We start from the raw sequence: 24,707 nt of genomic DNA, 5'->3' as shown, positions 1-24,707 counted from the left end.
AAACTCAGGCCTGCGCTCCGCAACGCTTGGCTCTGAGGAACGAGGGAGCCCAGGGGATTAGCAGAGGCTCCACAAAAACCAGCAACACACATCAAAGCGCTGATTAGAGACACAGTATTACCCTCCTCAGTCAAGTTAAGTCGCTTTAAGCCACCTCATGTCAAAGCATCTTTCCAGGTGACATCGTCGAACATTTCATAATGCAAAGTTTTTTAAAACAGAGATGATAAGTCAATCAATTTTTGGTTTCAGGTACTTAGTTTAAAAAAAAAAGGCCCAATACACCATTTGGTTGAAATACCAGGTCCCGATCAGGCTTTTTTCTACCCAGGGAGGGGACAAATAAGGAGGTGGGAAGACAGGGGCAGTTATTCAGGAGGCAGGGAGCACTCTTCCAAGCTTTTCCCATGTTGGGATGATGCTCCCAGTTTACAGGGTGCTGCTGATGACGGCTGCGTGTCCGGGCAGCTCTCAGCACCCAGCTCAAAGAAACAGGCCATCATGGCAAAGATCCCAGAGAGTCAGACTCAATCTTCTGTCTACAACACATTCAGGGAGCACAGAGGAGTGGCTTACACATGACATAACACAGGCAATAAACAGGCTGCTGAAGTCAGGAGCAGCTTCTCACCACGCCCTTTCTCAGGCCTGGGCCTCTACCCGTTCTCCAGTCCCCATTCTCCATCTCTAATTGAAAAGGCTGCCAGCATATAAACTATCTTTCCCTTGCCTATTTCTCTTCCCATAGAACCTCCTTAGCCCCTGTTCCTTTTGGCAGTGGTACAACTGAACTTGGGGAAATGTACACCAGAGGTACTTTTTGGTCCCAGGAATCTCTTGGAGCTCTCTTTTCTTTTTTCCAGACATGGTGTGTAGCTTGCGGGATCTTAATTCCCCAACCAGGGATTGAACCCAGGCCCATGGCAGTGAAAACACAGAGTCCTAAGCACCAAACCACCAGGGAACTCCCGTTAGAGCTCTGTCTAGTTCTATTCCCCAGAACATTTCCAGGCCATTTCATTATCTGCAAGTCTAATCTCTGCTTGTCTCACCAAGTCCTTGAGGTTCAGTCCAGAGCTTCTCTTTCCTGTATGGCGGGCTCACTCACTCCATCTTCTTCCTCACTCCATCTTCTTCCAGCTCTGCAAGTCATCCTGGCACCTTAGGCGACCCCACCCTGCTTCCACCCTCTTAATATTCTGAAAACAAGCACAGTCTAGATACACCCATGCCAGGCAAGACGGCCAAAGAAGGAAGAGAACTCAGACTGCTCAAAGACAAACCCAGGTCTGGAATGGAAGGAGGTTTCCAGTGCATTCTGAAGGCTGAATGTGAATTAGCTGAGAAGCAAAGAGGGAAGAAAAGTCACAAGGGGAAAAGATTACACTTTTCTGACTGAAGGAGAAAGGGACCGAGAGAGGAATTGGGGCCAGAGACGAAGGGGGTTTCTAGTTCCTTTGGCACAGGGAAGATTCCTGTAAATTTAGCTATGTCCCCATTGGACCCTGCAGTCAGCTACATTTTTTTGGCAGAAAGAAAAAGATGATCATTGGATTAACTGAATGCAATACCTAGGGATGCCAAAACCTAAAGCCTCAAACAGCTGCAGTCAGCTTTTCATTTCTGCGAAGGATGTGGCGTTAGTCACCTCTCTCCAGTGCTGATTGGTAAATCTCTGTTTTGAGATTGGTAAAACTCTAAGTAATCACAGGACCTCTGTCTGCAAATAAATCTCTAAGTTTTGAGATCAGTAAATCTCTGAATAATCATGAGACCTCTGTCTGCAAGCAGCTCTTTTCCAACTGGCCAAGCTTAGGGATCCCACAAGGCCACCACCCCAGACGGGTCAGAGCAAAAGTTAGGGGCTACCTCCTACAGCAAGGACTCAGACCATGGAGCTGAGCTGCTTAACAGAGGCACTCTAACTCCTCTGAATGCCTCTAAGTCCCCAAATCATAGTACTGGGGATGTCTCCACACCTTCCAGATATGGGCAACAGGGGGCCCACCTGCAAGAAGCATTAGAATTATGTTCTTTCATCCTCCCCGAAAAGTGAAAAGAAACCACACCAGGAGCTCAAAGAGACACATTAACATAATTTATTAAACTCACCATACAAAGAATATGCCATGGGAAAGAGTATCAGAACTGGAAGGACCCATGGAAATTATCTGGTGCAACCCCCTCATTGTACAAACGGGAATGGTGTGAAGAACACCAGAACACCACAATGAACAAAGCTAGCATGGGAGCTCAGCCCCAACGCACAGAAACCACAGACTTAAGGCTTCTGGTTTTGAGCCAAGTAGAACCTAAAGAGACTTTATGTTTATTTTTCATTTTTTCTGTGTCCTAGAGTACCACATTCTGCTGCTTAACTCCTTCTTAAAGCTGCAGGAAGAGCCCTAAAGAAAACACAGACGAGTGGCAGGTTCATTCAGAGCCGGGATAACAAACTGATGGTGGAGCACCAGGGCACAGCAGGGTTAAGAGAGGGATTCAATCCCTCCTGACTGCTGTCTTCCCCCAAACAACAGACATGCAAACCCTGATGGCCTCAGGGTAAATATACTTGCCTTCCTGAGGTTTGGAGGAGGAAGGGAAAGGCAGCAGGTAGAGGAAAGAGAGGAAAAGACTTATAACGTCATTCTGAAATCGATGAGTCCGTTGAAAATGCTCCTTTCCCTCTGTCAAGTAAATCCAAACACCGCAAGAGAAGACTGCAGAACTCTGGGATTAAATCAGTTGTGAGATGGAAGGAAAAACACCAATAACTTAGCAAAATAAATACCAGAAGAGTTTCTTCGCTGAGATTGATGTAACCCAGTGAAAACAGTTTTTAGGCTCTGAGTCAAGAAGAATGAGGTGTATCTTGCACCTCCACTTAGGGGGAAACCCTAAGAGGTTCTGGGAGACTTCACAGCAGAGAGAAGTTGCCCATAACTGTCCGTGGCCTCACAGAACCTTTCTGCTCACAGCTACGCCTTGAAGGACATTTCCCCTCCCCCAAAGACAAGACCACCCGGTCAAAGTTGAGGTTCACTGACTCTGACCAGGCGATGACAGGTAGCCCCACAGTCTGTCTGCAGGAGGCCCTGCTCAGCATGGGCTGAGGGTGGAGCAAGTAGAAAAACAAACAGTTTGTTGTTAAGAACTGAGCTATGTTTATGGAAGGAACTCTGTTCCCCCAGGACTCCAGCTCCTAGGGCAGATCTCATCACCTCTCCCGACCTGACCCGCGGAGGGCCTGCTTCTGGGGCAGCTGAACTCCAATCTACAACAGAAGGGAGGCTCTGCTACAGAGAGAAATAGTAATTACGGGAACAAGGCTACTGCCCTGGCTCCTGCAGGCAGGGTACCAGCCTTCAGAGGCCACAGTGTCCAGAGGGGCGCTAGTCCTCTGTCTGCCCAGCGTACAGAACCATGAAGCCCGAGCCTGAGCACAGCCAGGGAGCAGTTGGGAAGTCAAAGTCAGGGCTGGCGGCCTCCAGGGGTGGTGGGCTCCTCCGCAGGCCAGAGGCGGCAGCAACGTCCATCTCCTCGGGCTCATGTTTCAACCACTCGGATGAGAGGCATGGGCTTTGGGCTGGGGGGCTTGGATATCCTGATGCTGAAAAGAAAGTCAGAAATGCTGAGTGCCCTGTCATGGCCCAGCCTTCCCAGAGCCCCCCCTCCGGCTTGCCTCCAGGTCCCACCCTGCAGGGCCCACTGATCTCTTGGTTCTAATGTCCTGAAACCATCACTGTCAGTGCTAAGCGGCCAGGGGACTGGTGCTTTTATCTCATGACAGGGGTGGGGAACACAGAGGGTGCAGCTGAACACCTAAGGAGCGGGATGACTGTGATTCCTGATTTTTTTTTTTCAAAGTTTTAGACCTTTCTATGAATCTCTCAGAAACAAAAAGCCCTCTCCCTAGATATATGCCCTTGCTATGTATGTGGGTGCTCAATCACATCCGACTCTGTGACCCCACAGACTGTCCCCCACCAAGCTCCTTTGTCCATGGAATTTTCCAGGCAAGAATACTAGAGTGGGTTTCTATTTCCTACTCCAGGGGATCTTCTTAACCCAGGGATCGAACCTGCATCTCCTTGCACCTCCTGCATTAGCAGGCGGGTTCTTTATCACTGAACCACCTGGGAAGCTCCATATGCCCTTGCTACACAGTCATAATTTTTGCATCCAATTTTAGGGGTTCATATGCCTCTAGTGTTGTTCATGGGCCTCCCTGGGGTTGTGGTATCAGGCTCTACTCTAACCTGGTTAGAAAGTGGTTCAGGTGGAGAATGGGTCAGATGAGAGACGGAGAGAACGAAACTGGACTTTGAAGAGCCTCGTCCTGGCCTTGGTACTAAAGGTGTATTTCGTGTGGCTCTGCCCCTCCTTCCTTCACTTCCTACTGGGGCCCCGCTCCATGTGCACTCACTCACCTGCCCAGGTTCTCGGTCTTGGCCCGGTTCTGGGTGCTGAAGTTGCCATGACTGATTTGTTTTTCTATCAGGTGTTCCATCCGGTCGTGCATCTCTAAATTCTGTAACACAAGTTTACGAGATTGGAATTGGTCCTTCCGGTTTGCCGTGGGCCACATTTAACCAGCTCATCCTGGTCTCCACCTCTGGGTGCTGCTGTCACCCCACCCCCATTGGGCCTGCCACCACCAGGAAGCCCTCATCGTCACCACTCCAGGTTGCCCTCTCCTCCCAGTACTTGCTCCAGCCTCCTCCCCTGAGGATGTGTTCTCTCAATAACTATTAAACACTGATCATCTCCTGTACTCCCCCTCTATACATTTCCTACATATAATCTCCTAGAATCTGTTGAGATATTTACTCGCATTTGCTAATATGCTTTTCTATAAAGTATCCTTAGGTATATTTTTAATGGATTTTATCTCTAAATCTAGACTGCAGACTCCCTGGAGATAAACAACTCTGTCTCCTATTTCTTTTGATCTCCCCCTCTATCTGAGTCATCCTCACACAATGGCTGCAAAGCAATCTCAGGGAGTCAGCCAATGGACAGGAAGCCCTCTGAAGTACGGTGGACATCAGACCAAGAAGAATTCCTTAGCCAGTCGAGCCCATCACCTTAGCCATGGAGAAGACTCCATCTATAGGATGTGTTCTCCTTCAAGGCTCAGCTCCACTGTCAGCTCCTCTGCTAAGCCCACAGAATCAGAATGAAGGGCTGGCCTTCATGCTGCTGTGGCACAGGGGTGGCACCACAAGGACTATCCCTTCAGAGGGGGGACAGGTCTTACCATTGCCCGCAGTCCCTGAAGAGTCTCAGAAAACGTTCAGCCAGCAGAAAAGCTCGAGATCAACCAAACACCTCAAATACTCACTTCTGAGCAGCAGCAAGACACGACCAAGTCCCCTCCAGAATCTCCCCCTCCCCGTGTCCAGTTTCTTCTTCAAGAGTCTGTTCCCTTCCCAGGGCTGCCCGGAACACACACCTCGGCTTCCAGGTAGGCAATCTTCTCCTTGAGCTCCTGGATGGTGGTATCCTTGGACTGGATCACAGCTTTTGAATTCTGGAGCTGCAAAGATGGGGGAGACACTAGGGCTCACTCTGAAATGACTCATGACACACTCATCCAACTTTGCCCGGCTGCTGGGGGAGCGAGCGGAGACAAAGGGCAGAGTACTGCACCTCTCACGTGACTTCCTTAGCTTTTCAGTAAACATTAAACGCTTGATTATCCTGATTTGCGTGAGGGGGGTGAGGGGGAACACCACCCTCATAATCCAAAATAATGAATGGCTCAAAAACCATTTCATTTGCCTTTGGGAAACACAAATGATGTATTGGTTCAAGAAAGGGATACTGAATGCCAGACTATATGACAGTCCCTATTTTAGACAATGGGAAACAGCAGTGAACAAGACGGAAGAAATCCTAGCGCACATGGAGCTGGGAGGCCACAGCTATGCCCCCCCAACTAGGGGCTCTGAAATTCTCGGAACAATTCCACAAAACAGCACATTCTGACCACCGAAAGCTCAGGCAAGGAAAAGCAGAAAATGCATCATGAGGTGCAAAGGTTGAAAATCTACACACAGATAAATGAGTTTATTGGGACTTGATTACTCATTTACCAGCACTTTTTAACGTGCAAGGAAGACTAACCTTTTCCTTCTTTTCCCATGGAAAACCACAAGGCAAGTGACAAAAAAAGTAGGGGAAAGATGGAAGAAAAGCAAATCCCAATCACCCTAATTTAATAGGCAGACTTAAGTGTTTCATGGGACACTCAAGAATATAAGACAAGACACCCGGGAGAATAAGTAAATAAAGGTGTAGGCTTGACAGGAAAACAGGGCTAGACACAACGCAGAGACTCCCAGAGTGGCCCCCGGAGCAGGGGTCACCCACGTACCTGCTCTATCATTTGCCGGACTTTGCGCTGCTGGCTCTTGAGCATGTCATCCAAGTGGTGGATCTTCTCCCGCAACCCAGCCACTTCCTTTTCCAGGTTAGCAGCCCTGGGAATTAAGACCGAAAGGCTGAGGTAAGAGGAAAAGATGCTTTCTCCACCTGATCACAGTAAGGACCTTGAGCTCAGGGGGTTCCAATCAGGTGTGCTTGCTTCCACCCCAGCTCTGCTGCAAAGAGGAGGCAGTGGGAACATACATCATCAGAGGCATCTCTAGAGATCACCCAGTCCAAACAAGGGAACTGAGGCTCAGAAAGGTTAGAAAGGATAAATCATTCTGGATAGTTTCACCAGTAAAACTAGAGCCAATAGGTAGATGTACCAAGGTAGCAGTTCTTATGTTATTTAATAACATAGGAAAGACATTCTCAGTATTAAAGTTGTCAGAAAGTGGACTGCCTCATGTCTAATGAGCTCCTTATTCCTGGAAAGATTCATGTACAAGCTGGGATTATGATACCCAAGACCATCAAGCTGTTAGCAGGGATTTTATACCAACAGGGAGATAAGATTTGAGGACCCTTAACGTGTCTTCACAGAAGTCTGGTTTGGTTTTGTTTTTCAGCTGTGCCGGGCTGTATGTGGGATTTTAGTCCCCTGACCAGGGATCAAACCCATGCCCAGTGCAGAGCACTGGGAGTGAGAAGTCATAACCACTGGACCACGAGGGAAGTCCCAAGTCTAAGTCTCTTGACTCCCAGACACTGCTGATTCCTTTGCATCTTCTAAGCAAACTGGGTCAAGATCTCCAAAGGTCAGGCGGCTGGGGAGAGTGCCCAGGCGTTCAGGGCATTTAAGAATTGCTGATACCCATTATTCTCTGGGTCTGCCTGAGGAAGCAGACAAGAGCCCATTGCTAGAAGATGGACAGCTCTAGGAGTGGGGAACAATGCAATCTGAGCCCAACTCACTCTTCCTAAGTTCAAACATTCTAAGTTCCCACCCTCAGCTCTGCAGCGCTCTATTCCTTGGTCTCCTTTTATTTAGAAAATCAGTGTTTCTGATGTGCAACTGTCACTTGCCATCCCCAAATCTCGGTTATCTGGTCTTCTTTATCTCTCCTGCTCCTTCCACTCAGGCTCCTGCCTGTGAGCATCTCCACCACAGGAGTGGTGAGGGAGTGCTGAGTAATTTAAAGCAATTCTGCTATGAAGTCTGAAAGAAGGTTACAATAAGATGTCTGTATTTACCATGTCAGGCAGGCCTAGACCAAGGTTATCCCAAAGGAGAGAAGATGACCCTAGCAGACCGAGGGGGTCCAAGAAGGCAAGGATTGTGTCTGTTCATCTTGGAATGACTTAGAAGGCCCTTCAGGTAATATCTGTTGAGCTTAGAAAGGTCCAGGTTTTTAATTATTTATTTGACTGCATCAAGTCTCAGTTGCAGCACTTGGGATCTTCAATCTTCATTGCAGCATGCGGGATCTTTAGTTGTGGCATGTGAAATCTTAGTTGCAGAATGTGCAATCTAGTTCTCCAATCAGGGATTGAACCTGGGCCCCCTGCATTGGGAGCGTGGAGTCTTAGCCACTAGGCCACCAGGGAAGTCCCCCAATATGCTAATGTTAAATTTGATTTACCATTTGTGATCTTCCCAGGTGGCGCAAGTGGTAAAGAACCCATCTGCCAATGCAGGAGATGTAAGAGATGTGGGTTCGAACCCTGCATCAGGAAGATTCCCCTGGAGAAGGGCATGGCAACCCACTCCAGTATTCTTGCCTGGAGAATCTCATGGACAAAGGAGCCTGGTGGGCTACAGTCCATGGGGTCACAAAGAGTCAGACACGACTGAGCAACTAACACTTTGTTTAGGGAGGAGTAGGCTGTGGTGCAATCTAGTAACACATCCAGTGTAACAACCTCAGAATCTCAGAATGACATGCCGCAACGGTAGACACTTCACCAGCTCCCGCCTGCCCCTGTCCATACGACCACAGAAGCCTTTTCTTCAGGGTATTGGAAAATGAGCGCCTCAGACATGGCAGCCTCCCCACAGTATCTCCCTGGGCAGGGCCCCACCCCGAGCAGGCACACAGTGAGTCAGAGCTGGAAGACCTGACATCAGCACCAGCTTCCTCCCCAGGTTGGCACCCTCTCCTCCCCACACCCCAACCTCACGGTGAGCCAGGGCCCTTACTTTTCTTGTTCTGTTTGGCAGTCAACGTTCTTACTCCGAAGTTCCTCCAGGGCTGTCTCCCCTTCCCTGACCTTCGCCAGTATGGCCTGATACTCCTGGTGGGCCAAAGGAAAGAAAATCTACAATGAGGAAACGGTGACGGTGTCTGTGTTCGGGGTAAGATGGGCACCAAGGGCTGCGACTCAGCCCCTGTGGGGCCTGGGACAGCTGCCAGGGAGCAGCAGGTCAAGCTGGTTTGATGGGGTTCTCTCCCCTGACAGGGATAACCCTTCCCACCCTCAGCACATAGAAACTTCTCAGCCTCGCCCAGCTGCCCAAAGGGAGAATCTGGCCCTGCATCAGCTGGGTCCACCTGCCAGCTCTGGCTACCAATCCCCAGGAAACTAGGCTGAGTGGCTCCTGAAGAACTGTCTTCAAAGGCCAAAGGGCAGCTCTACCAGAACCCACCTAAAAGGGAAATCAGTTCAAGTCAAGTTACCAAGGGCTAAGTTAGATAAAGAAAGACCTTCTCTGGGACTTCCCTGGTGGCCCAGTGGCTAAGACTCTGTGCTCCCAATGTAGGAGATCCAGGTTCGATACCTGGTTGGGGAACTAGATCCTGCATGCCACAACTAAAGATCCCACACGTTGCAATTAAGACCCAGCACAGCCAAATACATAAATAAAAGATTAAAAAAAAAAAACCTTCCCATTCCTTAAGGGCTAAACAGTACTCCAAACAAAGCTGTGAAATGCGCTTTTCTGGAACCACTCAGAAAAGGAAGGTCTCTGCAACCATCTCAGTCAGTCCACCTGCACCTTCCAGCCCAGGAGTATGGGTGCTAAAGAGCAAGACCCCAGCAGTTACCGTCTCCATTCCCTGCAAGCGCCTCTGCAGCTCCCCGACTTCTGCCTCCTTCTGCTCCGCTCTGTCCTCTGCTCTCTGAAGGGCCACCTGACTCTGCTTGGCTTCTCTCTGGTACTGGCTGAGTGTGACCTGGGACACAGGATGGGGACTGTGTGAACTGTGTGGAAGGACAAACATGGATAAAAAGGAAAAAAACCAGGAATGTGGGTGCAGGGATGGGAGGAGGAGGCAACCCTGATGGGCACACCGTCGTCTCCCCATCACTGTTCCAGGACCACTAAGGAGACCAGCAGATTAACTCCACTCCCAAGGATAACTGTCACATAATCAGAGTGACACCTGGAACCCACAAGCTCCGCTTTCCAGATAGCTGACGTCTTCAGCATCCCCACCAGCCCTCCAGGGTCACCCAAGCTTAAACCAGTATTATGACTTTCTTCCTAATACAAAGAATCCAATGGAGGAATCTCTGTGTCCCTCCTTCTGTCTCCCACTCTTCCTCATCCTCACTTCCAACAATCTGGAAAGGCCAAAACAGCACCCAGAAGCGTTACTAGCACCAGGAAGAATTTTCCAATATGGAAAGGACAGAAGTGGAATTTAGAGTGAAAAAGTAAAATAAGAACTTGCCTCCTTTCCTCCTGTGTGCAATTTTGCCAACTCCTGATCATCTTTCAGCTCTCAGCTTAGACACCCCTTCTTCCAGGGAGCTGGAGCTCAGATGAGGTGTGTGTCCTTTGTGTGTCTACAGAGGACACACAAACTTTCCCTCTTCTGCACTGAGCAGATTTTGCCTGGTCACTTGTGCGCACCCCCCAGGAGACCATCAGCTTCATGACAGCAGAGACGCTGGGCATCACTGCCTTTCCAGAGCTTAGCACAGCACTGAGCACACAGCCAGTGCTCTGCAACATCATGAATGGACTGGATGATCATCTAGTCCAACCCTCTCCCTTCAGAACTAAAGGAAAAATGACCTATTCAAGATTACACAGCCAGTAAATGACAGTAAACTCAGTTGCTTCATCATCAATTTCAATGCTTTCCAGGTACCCCACTCTGCCTCTCCAATGAGAGACTAAAAAAGAATCGGGTAACCTCTGGAAAGCCTGGTAAAACGAAACACCAGCAACCAGTTTGTCTGGCTCCTCCCGAAGTCAGAATCAAGGAGAAGAAAGCAAAGCAAAGGATGATGTGTGATGGGACTTGTCCACATTGTACACAGCCCCATCCAGAGTAAATCCTTCATGACAGCCAGGAGCCAGTAGAACGGGAAACCCACGCTTCATGACAGGTTATCTTCATGGCAATAGACAATCTTGCCCTTCTTGCCCGCCAGCTTCAGAAAAACAGACCAGAGAGTCTAATCCACCGGGAGAAACTGAGAAAAGCCTTCCAATGTCCCATAATAGCCTGAAACAGGCCAGCCCCTTGGGCAGAAGTGTAAAAAGAAGGCCTCTCATTTCTGTACACAAACATTGCACCCCAGTTGCTGTGTGCTCGGAGCACAGCACCAATGGGCCACAGATGATCCTCACACACAGCTGTAAAATCACAAAGCAAAAAAGCCACACTCTGCTACATTGGCCCCACAGTTCCAGCCAGCCCTGCCCTAAGGGAACCCCTTAATCATGAGAGGGTGTGGGGACCTACCCCAGTAGTGGGAGTAACCCAAGGAGCATCTCCTACTGTAGATCTGTGCCACATGTCATGGGGTTAAAGGGCAGCCCCTTGTAAGAAGCCATGAGTGTGTGGTTAACAGCAGTCAGAGGCCTTACAGCCTTGGGCTTTTACTGAGGATACTTTTGCTCAAGTTTTGAAACCCAGGGTTAGCAGAGCTCTCCCGTTTGCTGCCAAAACCAACTAGTACTTCACAGTGTTTCTCAATGTAGAAATTTCTTTCCAACATTTACAGCCTGGTCAGTGCTACAGCCTCAACCTCCCCTTCCTCCTGTTCTATTCTAGGAAAGTAAGAAAGGGTCACTGAACTGATTCATTATCGACTGAATTATCCAAACTGTAGAATCTGAAATAGATTCAATAAACTCCTTTACCACACAGCTACTTTGTTCTGAGACCAAATTAATCTTAGTATTACCCTGTTGTTGTTGTCGTTATTTAGTCACTAAATCGTGCTCAACTCTTTGCGACCCCATGGACTATAGCCCTCAGCTCCTCTGTCCGTGGGATTTCCTAGACAGGAATACTGGAGTGGGTTGCCATTTCCATTTCCAGGGGATCTTTCCAACCCAGGGGCTGAACCCCCTTCTCTTGGATTGGCAAATGGATTCTTTATCACTGAGCCACTGGGGACCCTAAGTCTAATTTATTTAGGATAGGAAAACCCACCTGTTAAACTGATGACTAAGAAAAATGTGGAATATTTATTATTTCTAAAACTCTTTCAAGTAATAAATATATTTACAAATATTACCTCACTCAATCAATGCACCAAACTTGCGAGGTATATTTCATGACCCTTTAAAAAAAAAATATGTCCTTATATATATGTTTTAATATCTTCAGAATCTTATTTTTCTGCATTTACTCTTTAATCCAATTGAATTCTATTTTTGTAAACAGTGACGTATTAAAGATCTATGTTGTTTATTTTTAATACTAGTTAATTAATTCCATTTTCATTTATTGAATATTCTCATCTATCTCTGTTGGTTTAAAAGGACACCTCCATCATATACTATATTCCTAAATAATCACAACTCATGACCCCTTTTTACAAAAGTTGAAACTGATGGTTAGGGAGGTTAAATTACCCAGATAAGACTTTAACTACTCTTGAGGCAGTTAATCACTCTCACTACCTTAGGTCCACACCCTCAAAACATCTCTCAAAAATCCTCTCTCTTTAGTCCATGGAAGAGAAGAGTTCAGGCTGGGAGTTCTCCTTCCGTCAGCCCCAGGCAAGCCTGGGCAGGGCAGAATCCTATCATTACTTATTTATGACTGATACGGAATGGTTCCTCTCACCCAGAGCACTAGGAAAACTGCTCTGCGTTCGTCTTGCGTACCTCATCTTTTACCCCAGGAATTTTCTGGAAAGCATGGAACACCTCACACACTTTCAATAGTTGAGGAAGGGGTTTTATAAATATAGACTTCTGTATTTTTAAAATCTTCTATAATAACCTTTTATAACAATAATTGAGATACTCAAGGTTACAGAGCTCTGGGTGGGGAGAAGGATGAATTTGAGATTAACAGATACACACTAACTATATATAAAACAGATAAACAAGGGCCTACTATATAGCACAGGAACATTCAATATCTTATAATAACCTATAATAGAAAAGAAGCTGAAAAAGAATATATATATGTGTGTGTGTGTGTAACTGAATCACTTTGCTGTACACTTAAAACACTATTGGGGAGCTTCCCTGGTGACTCAGACAGTAAAATCGTCTGCTTGCAATGCTGGAGACCCGACTTCAATCCCTGGGTGGGGAAGATCTGCTGGAGAAGGAAATGACAACGTACTCCAGTATTCTTGCCTAGAAAATTCCATGGATGGAGGAACCTCATAGGCTACTATCCACGGGGTCACAAAGAGTCAGACACGACTGAGTGACTTCACTTTCACTTAAAACACTGTTAATAAATTATACTTCAATTAAAAAAAAAAAAATCACAGAGCTCTGTGTAGTAAAGCCAAGACTTGATCTAAAGTTTCCTGATTCCACAGGCACATTTCTTCTTAAGACCACACCAATCCATCCATGCATCCCATTCACACTTAAGAGGCACCCACCTGATGCCTAGAATTGTCCCAGACACTGGGGACGCAGTGGTGAACTTTACAGCAACAATCGTTGCCTGCATGGCACATCCAGCCCAGCAGTTCTTACCACGGATTGACAGAAAGGACTTCTGAATTACCTGCTCTCCTAAATCAGTGCCATTTCTCCACTCCAGTAGAGCAGAGACTCAAAAGCTGACCTTCAAACTATGGGCTAGCTTCGGACAGCAAAAACTATAAATATCCAAGAAAGGGCAAAGCTGACAGGAAGTGCCCCGGGCCACCAAACCCAGCCTTTCCAGTTGATTGATGGCACGCCAGCCAGGAGGAAATTCATCTGCACCTGCAGCCAGTGGCCCTGCCCTCAGGGCACTTTCTCCTCAAATCCCAAATCTCACCTTAAAAGCCGAACAGTCTGACTGGTGCTGCCGCTCAGCTTCCTGCAGCTTGACAAGCAAGTCCTGAACCGTCTTCCTCAAGCTCTCAACATCTTCATTTATATGGGTGTCCACCTATAGCCAGGAGAGGGACGAGAAGGTGAAGCCACTATGTGACTTGGTAAGACAAGGTCGCCCCATAATAAACACTTGTTAGACCGACTGGCCCAGACCACCCTCATGAAGGAATTTACATCGCATAAGGGAGTAAAGTTAGTCAGTCTTAGGCACCCAAGCATTCTAAGTTATTCATATGAAAACACACTCGTACCCTAAAGAACTCAACTAGCTTCCAATCCGGAGAAGGCAATGGCACCCCACTCCAGTACTCTTGCCTGGAAAATCCCATGGATGGAGGAGCCTGGTAGGCTGCAGTCCATGGGGTCGCTAGGAGTCGGACACGACTGAGCAACTTCACTTTCACTTTTCACTTTCATGCACTGGAGAAGGAAATGGCAACCCACTCCAGTGTTCTTGCCTGGAGAATCCCAGGGACGGGGAAGCCTGGTGGGCTGCCGTCTTTGGGGTCGCACAGAGCCGGACACGACTGAAGCGACTTAGCAGCAGCAGCTTGCAGTCACCTCAGTATTTTAGGACACACTACAGTAGCTTTTATATACTTGTCAATGGACTGATGACCAGGTATGTTTATGCCATCTTCACGTGTGTGTCCTACTTTTCCACCAGACTAGAGCCCTCTGAGAGCAGGGACCATGATCCTCTTTAGACTTCAGTCCCCAAGGGCAAGGGCTGTGCCATGCTGGTCAAGAGGGGCACAGCCCAAGAGCCATATCTTTTGTGGTTCTCTGTGCTGAGCACAGAGATCAGCAGATTAAGGGTTACTGACAGATGGGCAGCTTAGGGCAAAAGACCCAGTGAATCCGGGAATCAGATGCGGTGTAGGAAAAGGTGTCTCATTGAGGTTACTGTCTCCCCCAGACACACCCAAACTGGGGGTGGTTAGGGCTGAGTTGGCATGTAGGAGCTCGCCTCCATTTCTGCCACACTTCAGTTACCAGCTCCCTCGAGTCTGGCAGAAGAGTCTCTCCCTGCCTTGCACAGTGGGAGGCAGCAGCACCTTCAAACCAGAGCACAGAGCTCAGCGGGGAAGAGAGGACAGTGTCCCAGGCGGTGTGTTATCACTGAGTCCTGTGGGCCTTGCTTCTCTAACTGGGAAATGGAGAAGACTCCTTACCACACCCTGCCTTCAAGGCTGCCTCAAAACTAAGTCAGATAATATCTTGGAGCTTGGAAGAAGAAAGGCTGAACAGATAGTGCCAGGTGTTACTATAACTTGTTGCTAACAGCATATTTGCCAAATATGGTGACTCAGGGGAAGGAAAAAATCCAAACTGCACATCTAAAGTGAGTGGCTAGAATCACAACATTCCCAATCCAGCCATGAGTGACTTCCCTGGTGGTCCAGTGGCTAAGACTCTGTGCTCCCAATGCAGGGGCCCAGGTTTAATCCCTGGTCAGGGAACTAGATCTCACATGTCACAAGTAAGAGTTTGCATGCAGCAAATAAAGATCAAGACTTGGGGCAGCTAAAACAATTCATTAAAAAAAAGATTCATCCAAATGTCATTCTTGTAAGACTCTTTGATGACATGGAAAAATTTCATGATACAGTATGAAGAGAATAAAAGGGAGTTATACAATTTTACATGTAGGAGCTAAAGACAAGAAAACTGATTTTAACACAGCAATGTAAACAGAGCCCTAAAACATATGGTGTTGGATGAAAAAGGAAAAAACAAATAGAGCGCAAGTCTATTCTGAAAATTAAAAACATACTTAATAGGCATATTTAAATTATATATTAAATATGTTAGAGTGAGCACCTTTCGGTCAGGTAGACCAAAAAAAAAAAAAAAGCTGAAGCAGTGAGAGGCCTCTGTGGGCCCAGTGATGATAACGAGCCCTGAACTGAAGGGAAGGTCTGAGTCAGCTCTGCACTTGAGGGCCAAACACACCCAACACAAAAAAATAACCGCCCAAGAAACAAGAACAAAGAACTGCTACAGATGGTCTAATCTCAATATCGTAAATATATATTTGCACTGAAGGGAAAACAAAGGCAAGTTCACCAAACTGATTTTTCTCTGGGTAGATTACAGTTGATATCTTTTTCTTCTTTCAACTTTTTCTATGTTTCTGAATTTCCCTAATTTTCTACAGTATGCATGTCTTGTATTATTACATAATCACAAAAAATATAACAACAAAAGTCATTTTTAAAAAAAGTATAGCCATGTGTTTGTCAATTATACTTTAATAAAGCTGGGGGGAGATTAAAAATACTATGTTGTTATTGAAAAGAATGAGACAGATTTGTATATCGTTGTTGTTTACTTGCTCAGTCATGTCCAGCTCTTTGCAACCCCGTGGACTGTAGCCTGCCAGGCTCCACTGTCCATGGGGCTTCCCAGGCAAGAGTACTGGAGTGGGGTGCCTTTTCCTTCTCCAGGGGATCTTCCCAACCCAAGGATCAAACCTGTGTCTCCTGCATTGCAGGCAGATTCTTTACCTCTGAGTCATTAGGGAAGCCCTAGATTTACATGTACTAACATGGAAAGTAGGCTACACTCTTCAGTTTAAAAAAAATTAAAAAACAAGAAGAAATAATGTATTATTTATCACAATCCCGTATTTGTAAAAAGCATGTGCATATTATATACATATATTTATATATATATATATATGATGCATGTCTATATATTAGTGTATACACATACACACACACACACAAACACATACAGCTCTTAAATATGGATGCCTATGTACAGAAAAACACTCTAGAACTTTAAACTAGAAATATTAGAACTAATAGAACAGGCTAAATATTAGAATCAAGTGAAGAGCTTTTGAAAGTCCTAATGTAGAACTTCCCTGGGGGTCCAATGGTTAAGATTCCCTGCTTCCACTGAGGGGGTGAAGTTTTGATCCCTGGTCAGGAACTAAGATCCTGCATGCTACGTGGCATGCATGGTCAAAAAAAATTTTTTTAAGTCCCGATGCATAGGCCACATCTCAGATCTGTCAAATTACAGTCTCTAGGGACAGCACACAGGTACTGCATCCTTTAAAGCTCCCAAGGCCATCATAATAACAAACGGTGAGCACTGCTCTAAAGGGACCCACCCATGGGAATTCCCTGACGGTCCAATTAGGACTCTGCACTTTCACTGAGGAGGGCGCAGGTTTGATCCCTGGTCAGAGAACGAAGATCCCATAAGCCATGCAGTACAGCCAAAAAAATAAATAAATAAAAGGACCTACCCACTTCTGTTAACCATGGGTATTTACAAGGAGTGAAACTGGGGAAGCAGAATTTCTGCTTCATATGTTTCTCCTTTGTTTGCATTTTTACAGCCAGTAAACATCACTTTCATATTTAGTGAGACAGAGAGAGCAAGCAATAAACAAAAAGATAAGGAAGGTGTATTTCCTGCCTCTTGGCTAACCAGTAGTTGCCACTACTTTCCCTGTTACCTACCTCGGGTGGGCTGCTATACGTGGTCAGGGGCCCTTCACTAAGGCCATTGGGCTTTTCTAGCACCACCTGTTCAAAGAAAAATCAAATTGGTAGTGAAAATAGCTGTTGTTGTTTAGTCACTCAGTTATGGCCAAGTCTTTGCGACCCCATGGACTGCAGCCCAGCAGGCTCCTCTGTCTATGGGATTCTCCAGGCAAGAATACTGGAGTGGGTTGCCATGTCCTCCCCTCCAGGGATATAGAGTAGTGTGTATGTGTGTAATCCCAAACTTCTAATGTATCCCTCCTCTCCTTTCCCCTTTTGTAACCATAAGTTTGTTCTATATGTCTGTGGGTCTATTTCTATTTTGTATATAAGTTTATTTGTATCACTTTTTAAAGATTCCATATAAACCATATTACGTGATATCTTGAAATATTATTTTTCTAAGAGTTCAAATCTTAGAAAGATTAAAAGGGAAAAGGAGGAGTGGGGGGAGAGGAAGAGGGAAAGAAAAAGAAGGGAGGAAAGAAAAGAAAAGACGTCTAGTGCTCTGTAGGAAAATGGAGAAAAGAGGGAGTGGAGAAACACGCACAGCCTTGAGAGAAAATACCTGAGCCTCATCAGGAGGAGGAAGGAAACCCCAGGCTAAAACCTTTCAGCAGACTGGAAAATGTGCCGGCCCATTCCCCGAAGCCCAGGAAACACAAGCAGCTGCCTGCCATAAACAGAGTTTCCCTTGCCCCTCGGGGATCCAGACAAGGTTTGACAAAACATAAATCAAACGGGGAAGCGGAGTTTGCTGCCATTCTTTCCAACCCAAAGCCTAATTAGTCATCATATGACTGCTGGTTTATATAAACAAGGGCCCTGGACTTCTGGGCTCTGCGCACATTAGGCTCTTCAATCACAAAACAAAGCACCTCCCACCAGCCAGATGTGAGCTCAGGCAGTGAAAGTCTTACCTGGAGCCAAAGCAAAGTGAATTAGGGGGTGTCCACCACACAAGCCTGGCACGTGCCCAAGGTGAAGGGTAACTGTGCTGGCTCTAGGTCACTTGTTCCCCTTAGGAGAACGAAGGCAGGGGCTACTGGAGAAGAACCACCCCACCCAAACTGAAAGCAGACGAAGGAGACACTGCCCGGAATCTAAGAGAGGATGAGGGTGAACTCATGGAAGAGACAGTTCTGCTCTCCTGGGGATATTTCTATCCTCAAATTTTTGAAGGACTAAAAAGCAGGATCCCAGGATCATCCATGCCAAGAAGGATTCTCCAATCAGTGTGGTCCAACAAACATTTACTGATGACCTTGTGCATCCCTGGTGGCTCAGCTGGCAAAGAATCCGCCTGCAATGTGGGAGACCTGGGTTCGATCCCTGGGTTGGGAAGATCCCCTCGAGAAGGGAACAGCTACCCGCTCCAGTATTCTGGGCTGGAGAATTCCATGGACTGTACAGGCCATGGGGTTGCAAAGAGTCAGACATGACTGAGCTGTTTTCACTTTGTGCATCCCAGACCCTGGACTGGGGTGTGGGCACAGAGACGAGGGTGTGAGAATGAACTCTCACCTGGAGAAGCTTCCTGTGCTAGGGTAGAGATAGCTCTAGACACACACAGTAACAGGCCAGGACCAAGACTTCCAATTTATACCACAAGCATCACCAAATTAAGCAAGATCAACTTACAAGAAGTTTGGATTTATAGGGGGAAGGGACAAGATGGCTTGCCATTAATTGAATGATAATTTTATTGATATAAATTCAATTTCTTTTGTACATATTTTAGGGACAGGTGTGCTTATATATAGGCTGACATGTGTGAATACAAGTGTCTATCTTCTGGAGAGCCCTAACAAGGTGTGAATGCTCAGAGAAGCCAGCATCACCTGTATTCTCAACTTTCCCAGTACTGGCATTAGATTTGGTAACCAATGGGTGACCGGTAAATGGCACAACTCCACCTCCTCAGTTTGGACCCGACTGTGAACCATTTCTTATTACCTGTATCTCCTGTTTATGGACAGAATCTCCTGGATCTCTGTCAAGTTTGCTACTTATATCCTCCCGGAGCTTCTGCAAGCAGTTCCTGGCCTGGGAGGAGAGGGCAAGAGGCTTTAGCTTCGGGAAAGAGAGCACAACAACTCACCCACCTCTGCGCCCTTTCCCAGCCCATACTCTGATGAGTCAAGTACTGTTCTCAGGGCTGGCTGGGAAAGCAGAGACTCTACTCAAGTGGGGCTGGAGTCCAGTCTCTCCTACAGAAGCAACAAAATAATAAAAAAATCCTGTCTTGGTGTATTTAACTTTCCAGTTGGGGAGACACACAACCCAATGTGATATGTTACGGCCACAAGTGCCAAGAAGAAATACGAGACAGGTTAAGGCTTAAGGAAAGTGAGGAAGCAAGGCTGGCACTTTAGATAGGATGACTGGGGGACAGCGCTAGGTGTATGGTGCTTAATAAGTATTTATTGATTAATGGAAGGGTCAGAAATGATATTAACACATGAGGGGGCATGGTGGCACTTTGGAGATATGAAGGAAGCAGAAGGGAGAAAATCAGAACCTATGAAAGAAGGGAGGCAAAAAATGTGAGGTTTAGAGAAACCACTTTGGTCATTTCCACAAAGGGAAAGGGTGCCCACCTCCTGGATATACTGGACCTCACTCTTCAGCTGGTTAATATTCTTCTCATGGATCATCTTATCTCCAGACCTCCCCTTCAAGTACACCTGAAATAAGGAAAACAACACTAATTAAGAAATCTCCAGTGGAAGTAACCTAAATGTCCATTGACAGATGGACAGATACAGAAGATGTGGTACAGGGGCTTCCCTGGTGGCTCAGTGGTAAAGAATCTGCCTGCTAATTCAGGAGACACAGGTTTAATTCCTGATCCAGGACGATCCCACATGCCACGGAGCAACTAAGCTCGTGTGCCACAACTACTGAGCCTGTGCCCTAGAGCCCACGTGCCACAACTACTGAAGCCCTCACATACTAGAGCCTGTGCTTCACGACAAGAGAAGACACCGCAGTGAGAATCCCACGAACCACAGCTAGAGAGTAGCCCCTGCCTGCCACGACTAGAGAAAAGCCCAAGTAGCAACAAAGACCCAGCACAGCCAAAACTAAATAAATACACAAAAACTGGGGGGAAAAGGAGGTGGTAGGTACATACACACACACACTAAAATATGACTCAGTCATAAAAAAGAATGAAATAATGCCATTTGCAACAACATGGATGAACCCAGAGATTATCATACTAAATGGAATAAGCCAGAAAAATATCACATGAGATCACTTACATGTGAAAATTAGAAAAATAAAATGATACAAATGAATTTATATACAATATAGAAATTGACCTGCAGACAGAAAACAAACTTATGGTTAGCAAAGGAGAAGGGGGGAAGGATAAACTAGGAGGTTGGGATTAACATATATACACTAGTATATATAAAATGGATAAACAACAAGGACCTACGATACAGCACAGGGAGCTATGCTCAATATTTTGTAATAATCTATAAGGGAAACGAATCTGAAAAAGATATCTGTAACTGAATCACTTTGCTGAAACTAACACATCATTGTAAATCAGCTATACTTCAATAAAAATTTTAGAAAAAGAAAAGAAACCTCCAGTTAAATTAACTCCACACAGGTAGCCTCATACACTGCTGTTCTGTTCAGTGGCTCAGACGTGTCCGACCCTTACACTGCTGGTGGGAGGGTAAATTGTCACCGCCTTTCTGGGTGGTAATTTGGTGGTTCTGATCAGAAGACTTAAAACTATATTTACTCTTTGACCTATCAAAGCTATTTCTGGAAATTTATCCTAATGAAATAAATTGAGCTAAAAACTAGTATAGATACTTACATATATACATGTAAACTCATGAAAAGGGAATTGTAAAGGGGATTTACACATTTTTCTCTGTACACCATGCTTGACTTTTTTACAACTGAGAAAATATTTCTTTATTATTTATACTATAAAACATACACAAGTTAGTAATATATATACTTGACAAAATATCATTTATGGCTGCAAAAAGTAGAAATAGACAAAATGTTCAACAATAGGGGATTAAAGAAATTATAGGGTATGTGTATAATAGAATACTATGAAGTCATTTATGGATACAGAAGATATTATAAACTACCATTAAAGGGAGGCAAGCAAATTGTAGTATAAATATACAATACAATTTTTTAAAAATACAAACGTATAGGAAAATGTCTGAGAGGATACACAATAAAATGTTAACAATGATTATATTAATAGAATTAGGGGGTGGTAATGTAATGGCCACGTAAAGGCCATGTAATGACTTTGAATAAAAAAAATTAATTGAAAGTATACAGGTTGGATAGGGTAAAACTATTCATAAATAACAAGATCATGCATACAGAATAACCTAAGGAATTCAATAAGAAACTGTTAGAACAAATAAATGAATTCAGCAAGGTTGTAGGATACAAGTACAATATATGAAAAAAAGTTATATTTCTATACACTATTAATAGCAATGAACAATCCAAAAGAAAAAAAATCTAGAAATAAATTTAACAAAGTTCAAAACCTGCATTCTTAAAATTATAGAACATAACAGAGGCAAGAAATTACAGAACAGGAAATAAGAGAAGACCTTAAAAAGTGAACAAACATCCTATTTTCATGGATTAGAAAACTTAATATTGCTAAGATGGCAATACTCCCCAAACTGAACTACAAATTCAACACAATTCTTATGAAGATCCAAGCTGGTTTCTTTGCAGAAACTGACAAACTAATCCTAAAATTCGTATGGAAATTACTACAAAGCTACAGAAGTCAAGACAGCATGGGGCTGATATAGGATAAACACATAGATCAATGGTATACAAAATGTCCAGAAGTAATAATTACATACTTTGATTTTTGTCAACTGATTTTTGACAAGTGTGCCAAGTAACAGTCTTTTCAACAACCGAGGCTGGTAAAAACAGACATCATGTGCAAAAAAATGAAGTAGAGTTCGTGCGGGACTCCGGAGCCGAGCGGGAGCGTCTGGGGGACCTCGTTCGACCGAGTAGCCGAGGCACCGCGCGCGTCCCGCCGCCGCTTCCCGGCGACTCCTGCGCCGCCCAGGAGAGCGAGCTCCGAGCATCTTGTAGTGCGGCCACTCTTCGGGGTCAGGAGCGGGGAAACCGAGTGCAAGAAACCCCCGGACCCGAACTCAACCTCTTCCCACCGCGCGAATCATCATGACCCACTTCAACAAGGGCCCTTCCTATGGGCTTTCGGCCGAGGTCAAGAACAAGATTGCTTCCAAGTATGATCATCAGGCAGAAGAAGATCTCCGCAATTGGATAGAAGAGGTGACAGGCATGAGCATTGGCGCCAACTTCCAGCTGGGCTTGAAAGATGGCATTATCCTCTGCGAACTCATAAACAAGCTACAGCCAGGCTCAGTGAAGAAAGTCAATGAGTCCTCATTAAACTGGCCTCAGTTGGAGAATATCGGCAACTTTATTAAAGCTATTCAGGCTTATGGCATGAAGCCACATGACATATTTGAAGCAAATGATCTTTTTGAGAATGGAAACATGATCCAGGTTCAGACTACGTTGGTGGCCCTAGCAGGTCTGGCCAAAACAAAAGGATTCCATACAACCATTGACATTGGAGTTAAGTATGCAGAAAAACAAACAAGACGTTTTGATGAAGGAAAATTAAAAGCTCGCCAGAGTGTAATTGGTTTGCAGATGGGAACCAACAAATGCGCCAGCCAAGCAGGTATGACAGCCTATGGGACGAGGAGGCACCTTTATGATCCCAAAATGCAAACTGACAAACCTTTTGATCAGACCACAATTAGCCTGCAAATGGGCACCAACAAAGGAGCCAGCCAGGCGGGAATGTTAGCACCGGGTACCCGAAGAGACATCTACGATCAGAAGCTAACATTACAACCCGTGGACAACTCGATGATTTCCCTACAGATGGGTACCAACAAAGTCGCTTCCCAGAAAGGAATGAGTGTGTATGGGCTTGGGCGGCAAGTGTATGATCCCAAATACTGTGCTGCTCCCACAGAACCTGTCATTCACAACGGAAGCCAAGGAACAGGAACCAATGGGTCAGAAATCAGTGATAGTGATTATCAGGCAGAATACCCCAATGAATATCATGGCGAGTACCAAGATGACTACCCCAGAGATTACCAGTATGGTGACCAAGGCATTGATTATTAGATTCACAGAGGAGCTCAGTATTTAGCCCATTGTTTTTATTCAGTGAGAACCAAGCTAGCCTTGAGTAATTTTTATCTTGTCTTCCTAAAACACTATTATGCTTATTGTACCTAAAGGAACTATTGCCTTACATACATTCCTTTTTCCTTTTCCTGCCTCTTCCCTAAATAGTTGCCTTTTAGTGCTGTGACAGTTAAATCCTACAGCATAACCAATAACTCACATATGAAGTAAAAAGGAATACTGTGAAAGGGGAGTACTCTTGTACAGTCAATTCTTTCATTAAAAATCTATGCATTTTTACAGTCCTCTACTTAAACTGGTATTTTCAAACAATAGGAAGCTTTTTTTTTTTTTACAGTTTAGTATCTTGTTTCTACATGGAAGACTAAACATGCTTATAGCTAAATGTGGTCTTTGCCAACTAAATTTAAGATGCAGCGTTTTAGAAATTTACATATCAATGTTTCTACAGTATTGTTTGCTAATTTTTAAATAAAGTCCTGATCAGTGTGCAAAAAAAAAAAAAAAAAAAGAAGTCACATCATACACAAAAATTAACCCAAATGGATCATAGACCTATGCATAAGAGCTAAAACTATAACTCTCTGAAGAAAGTATGGGGATAAGTCTTTGTGACCTTTGGTTAGGCAAAGTCTTCTTAGATACAATACCAAAAGCACAGTAACAATGTTCATAGCAGCACTGTTTATAATAGCCAGGACATGGAAGCAACCTAGATGTCCATCGGCAGATGAATGGATAAGAAAGCTATAGTACATATACACAATGGAGTATTACTCAGCCATTAAAAAGAATACATTTGAATCAGTTCTAATGAGGTGGATGAAACTGGAGCCTATTATACAGAGTGAAGTAAGCCAGAAGGAAAAACACCAATACAGTATACTAACGCATATATATGGAATTTAGAAAGATGCTAACAATAACCCTGTGTACGAGACAGCAAAAGAGACACTGATGTATAGAACAGTCTTATGGACTCTGTGGGAGAGGGAGAGGATGGGAAGATTTGGGAGAATGGCATTGAAACATGTAAAATATCATGTATGAAACGAGATGCCAGTCCAGGTTCAATGCACGATACTGGATGCTTGGGGCTAGTGCACTGGGACGACCCAGAGGGATGGTATGGGGAGGGAGGAGGGAGGAGGGTTCAGGACGGGGAACACATGTATACCTGTGGCGGATTCATTTTGATATTTGGCAAAACTAATACAATTATGTAAAGTTTTAAAAATAAAATTAAATTAAAAAAAATTAAAAAAAAAAGATTAGAACAACGTAATTAACAGAGAAATAGTTACTTGCTGCAAGTAGCATCAGACTCTTGCATTCTTACTGGATTT

The 24,707-nt window shown here is 45.1% G+C and overlaps 1 protein-coding gene and 1 pseudogene across 14 annotated transcripts in view; one reads left to right on the top strand and one right to left on the bottom strand.

Moving 5' to 3' along the window:
- Nucleotides 1-2,076: 2,076 nt before the first annotated feature.
- TUFT1 (tuftelin 1) overlaps nt 2,077-24,707 on the bottom strand; it is a 50,322-nt gene continuing 27,691 nt past the window's right edge. For 4 of the 13 annotated variants that reach the window (XM_086392667.1, XM_086392670.1, XM_086392674.1 and 1 more), the window contains 10 exons: nt 19,737-19,823; nt 19,093-19,182; nt 17,113-17,178; nt 13,575-13,688; nt 9,420-9,548; nt 8,573-8,667; nt 6,380-6,485; nt 5,456-5,539; nt 4,431-4,531; nt 2,077-3,610 (listed from right to left, as the gene is read on the bottom strand). In XM_086392667.1, coding sequence (XP_086248793.1) covers nt 3,547-3,610; nt 4,431-4,531; nt 5,456-5,539; nt 6,380-6,485; nt 8,573-8,667; nt 9,420-9,548; nt 13,575-13,688; nt 17,113-17,178; nt 19,093-19,182; nt 19,737-19,823 — 936 coding nt within the window. In that variant the 3' untranslated portion in view covers nt 2,077-3,546. The remainder of the gene's footprint in view (nt 3,611-4,430; nt 4,532-5,455; nt 5,540-6,379; nt 6,486-8,572; nt 8,668-9,419; nt 9,549-13,574; nt 13,689-17,112; nt 17,179-19,092; nt 19,183-19,736; nt 19,824-24,707) is intronic. The other 9 variants (XM_086392669.1, XM_086392672.1, XM_086392677.1 and 6 more) reach the window with 3 other exon arrangements.
- On the top strand, nt 20,016-23,814 carry LOC147376459 (calponin-3 pseudogene; annotated as a pseudogene). The gene has a single exon (XR_015161008.1). The product of XR_015161008.1 is annotated as a calponin-3 pseudogene (transcript).

The sequence above is a fragment of the Bos grunniens genome, chromosome 3 (assembly GCF_055505025.1).
Source record: "Bos grunniens cultivar Pamir isolate PY7600 chromosome 3, Bosgru_T2T1.0, whole genome shotgun sequence".
NCBI lineage: Eukaryota > Metazoa > Chordata > Mammalia > Artiodactyla > Bovidae > Bos > Bos grunniens.
The sequence above is the reverse complement of the archived record's forward strand: the minus strand, read 5'-3'. Positions and strand labels throughout refer to the sequence as shown.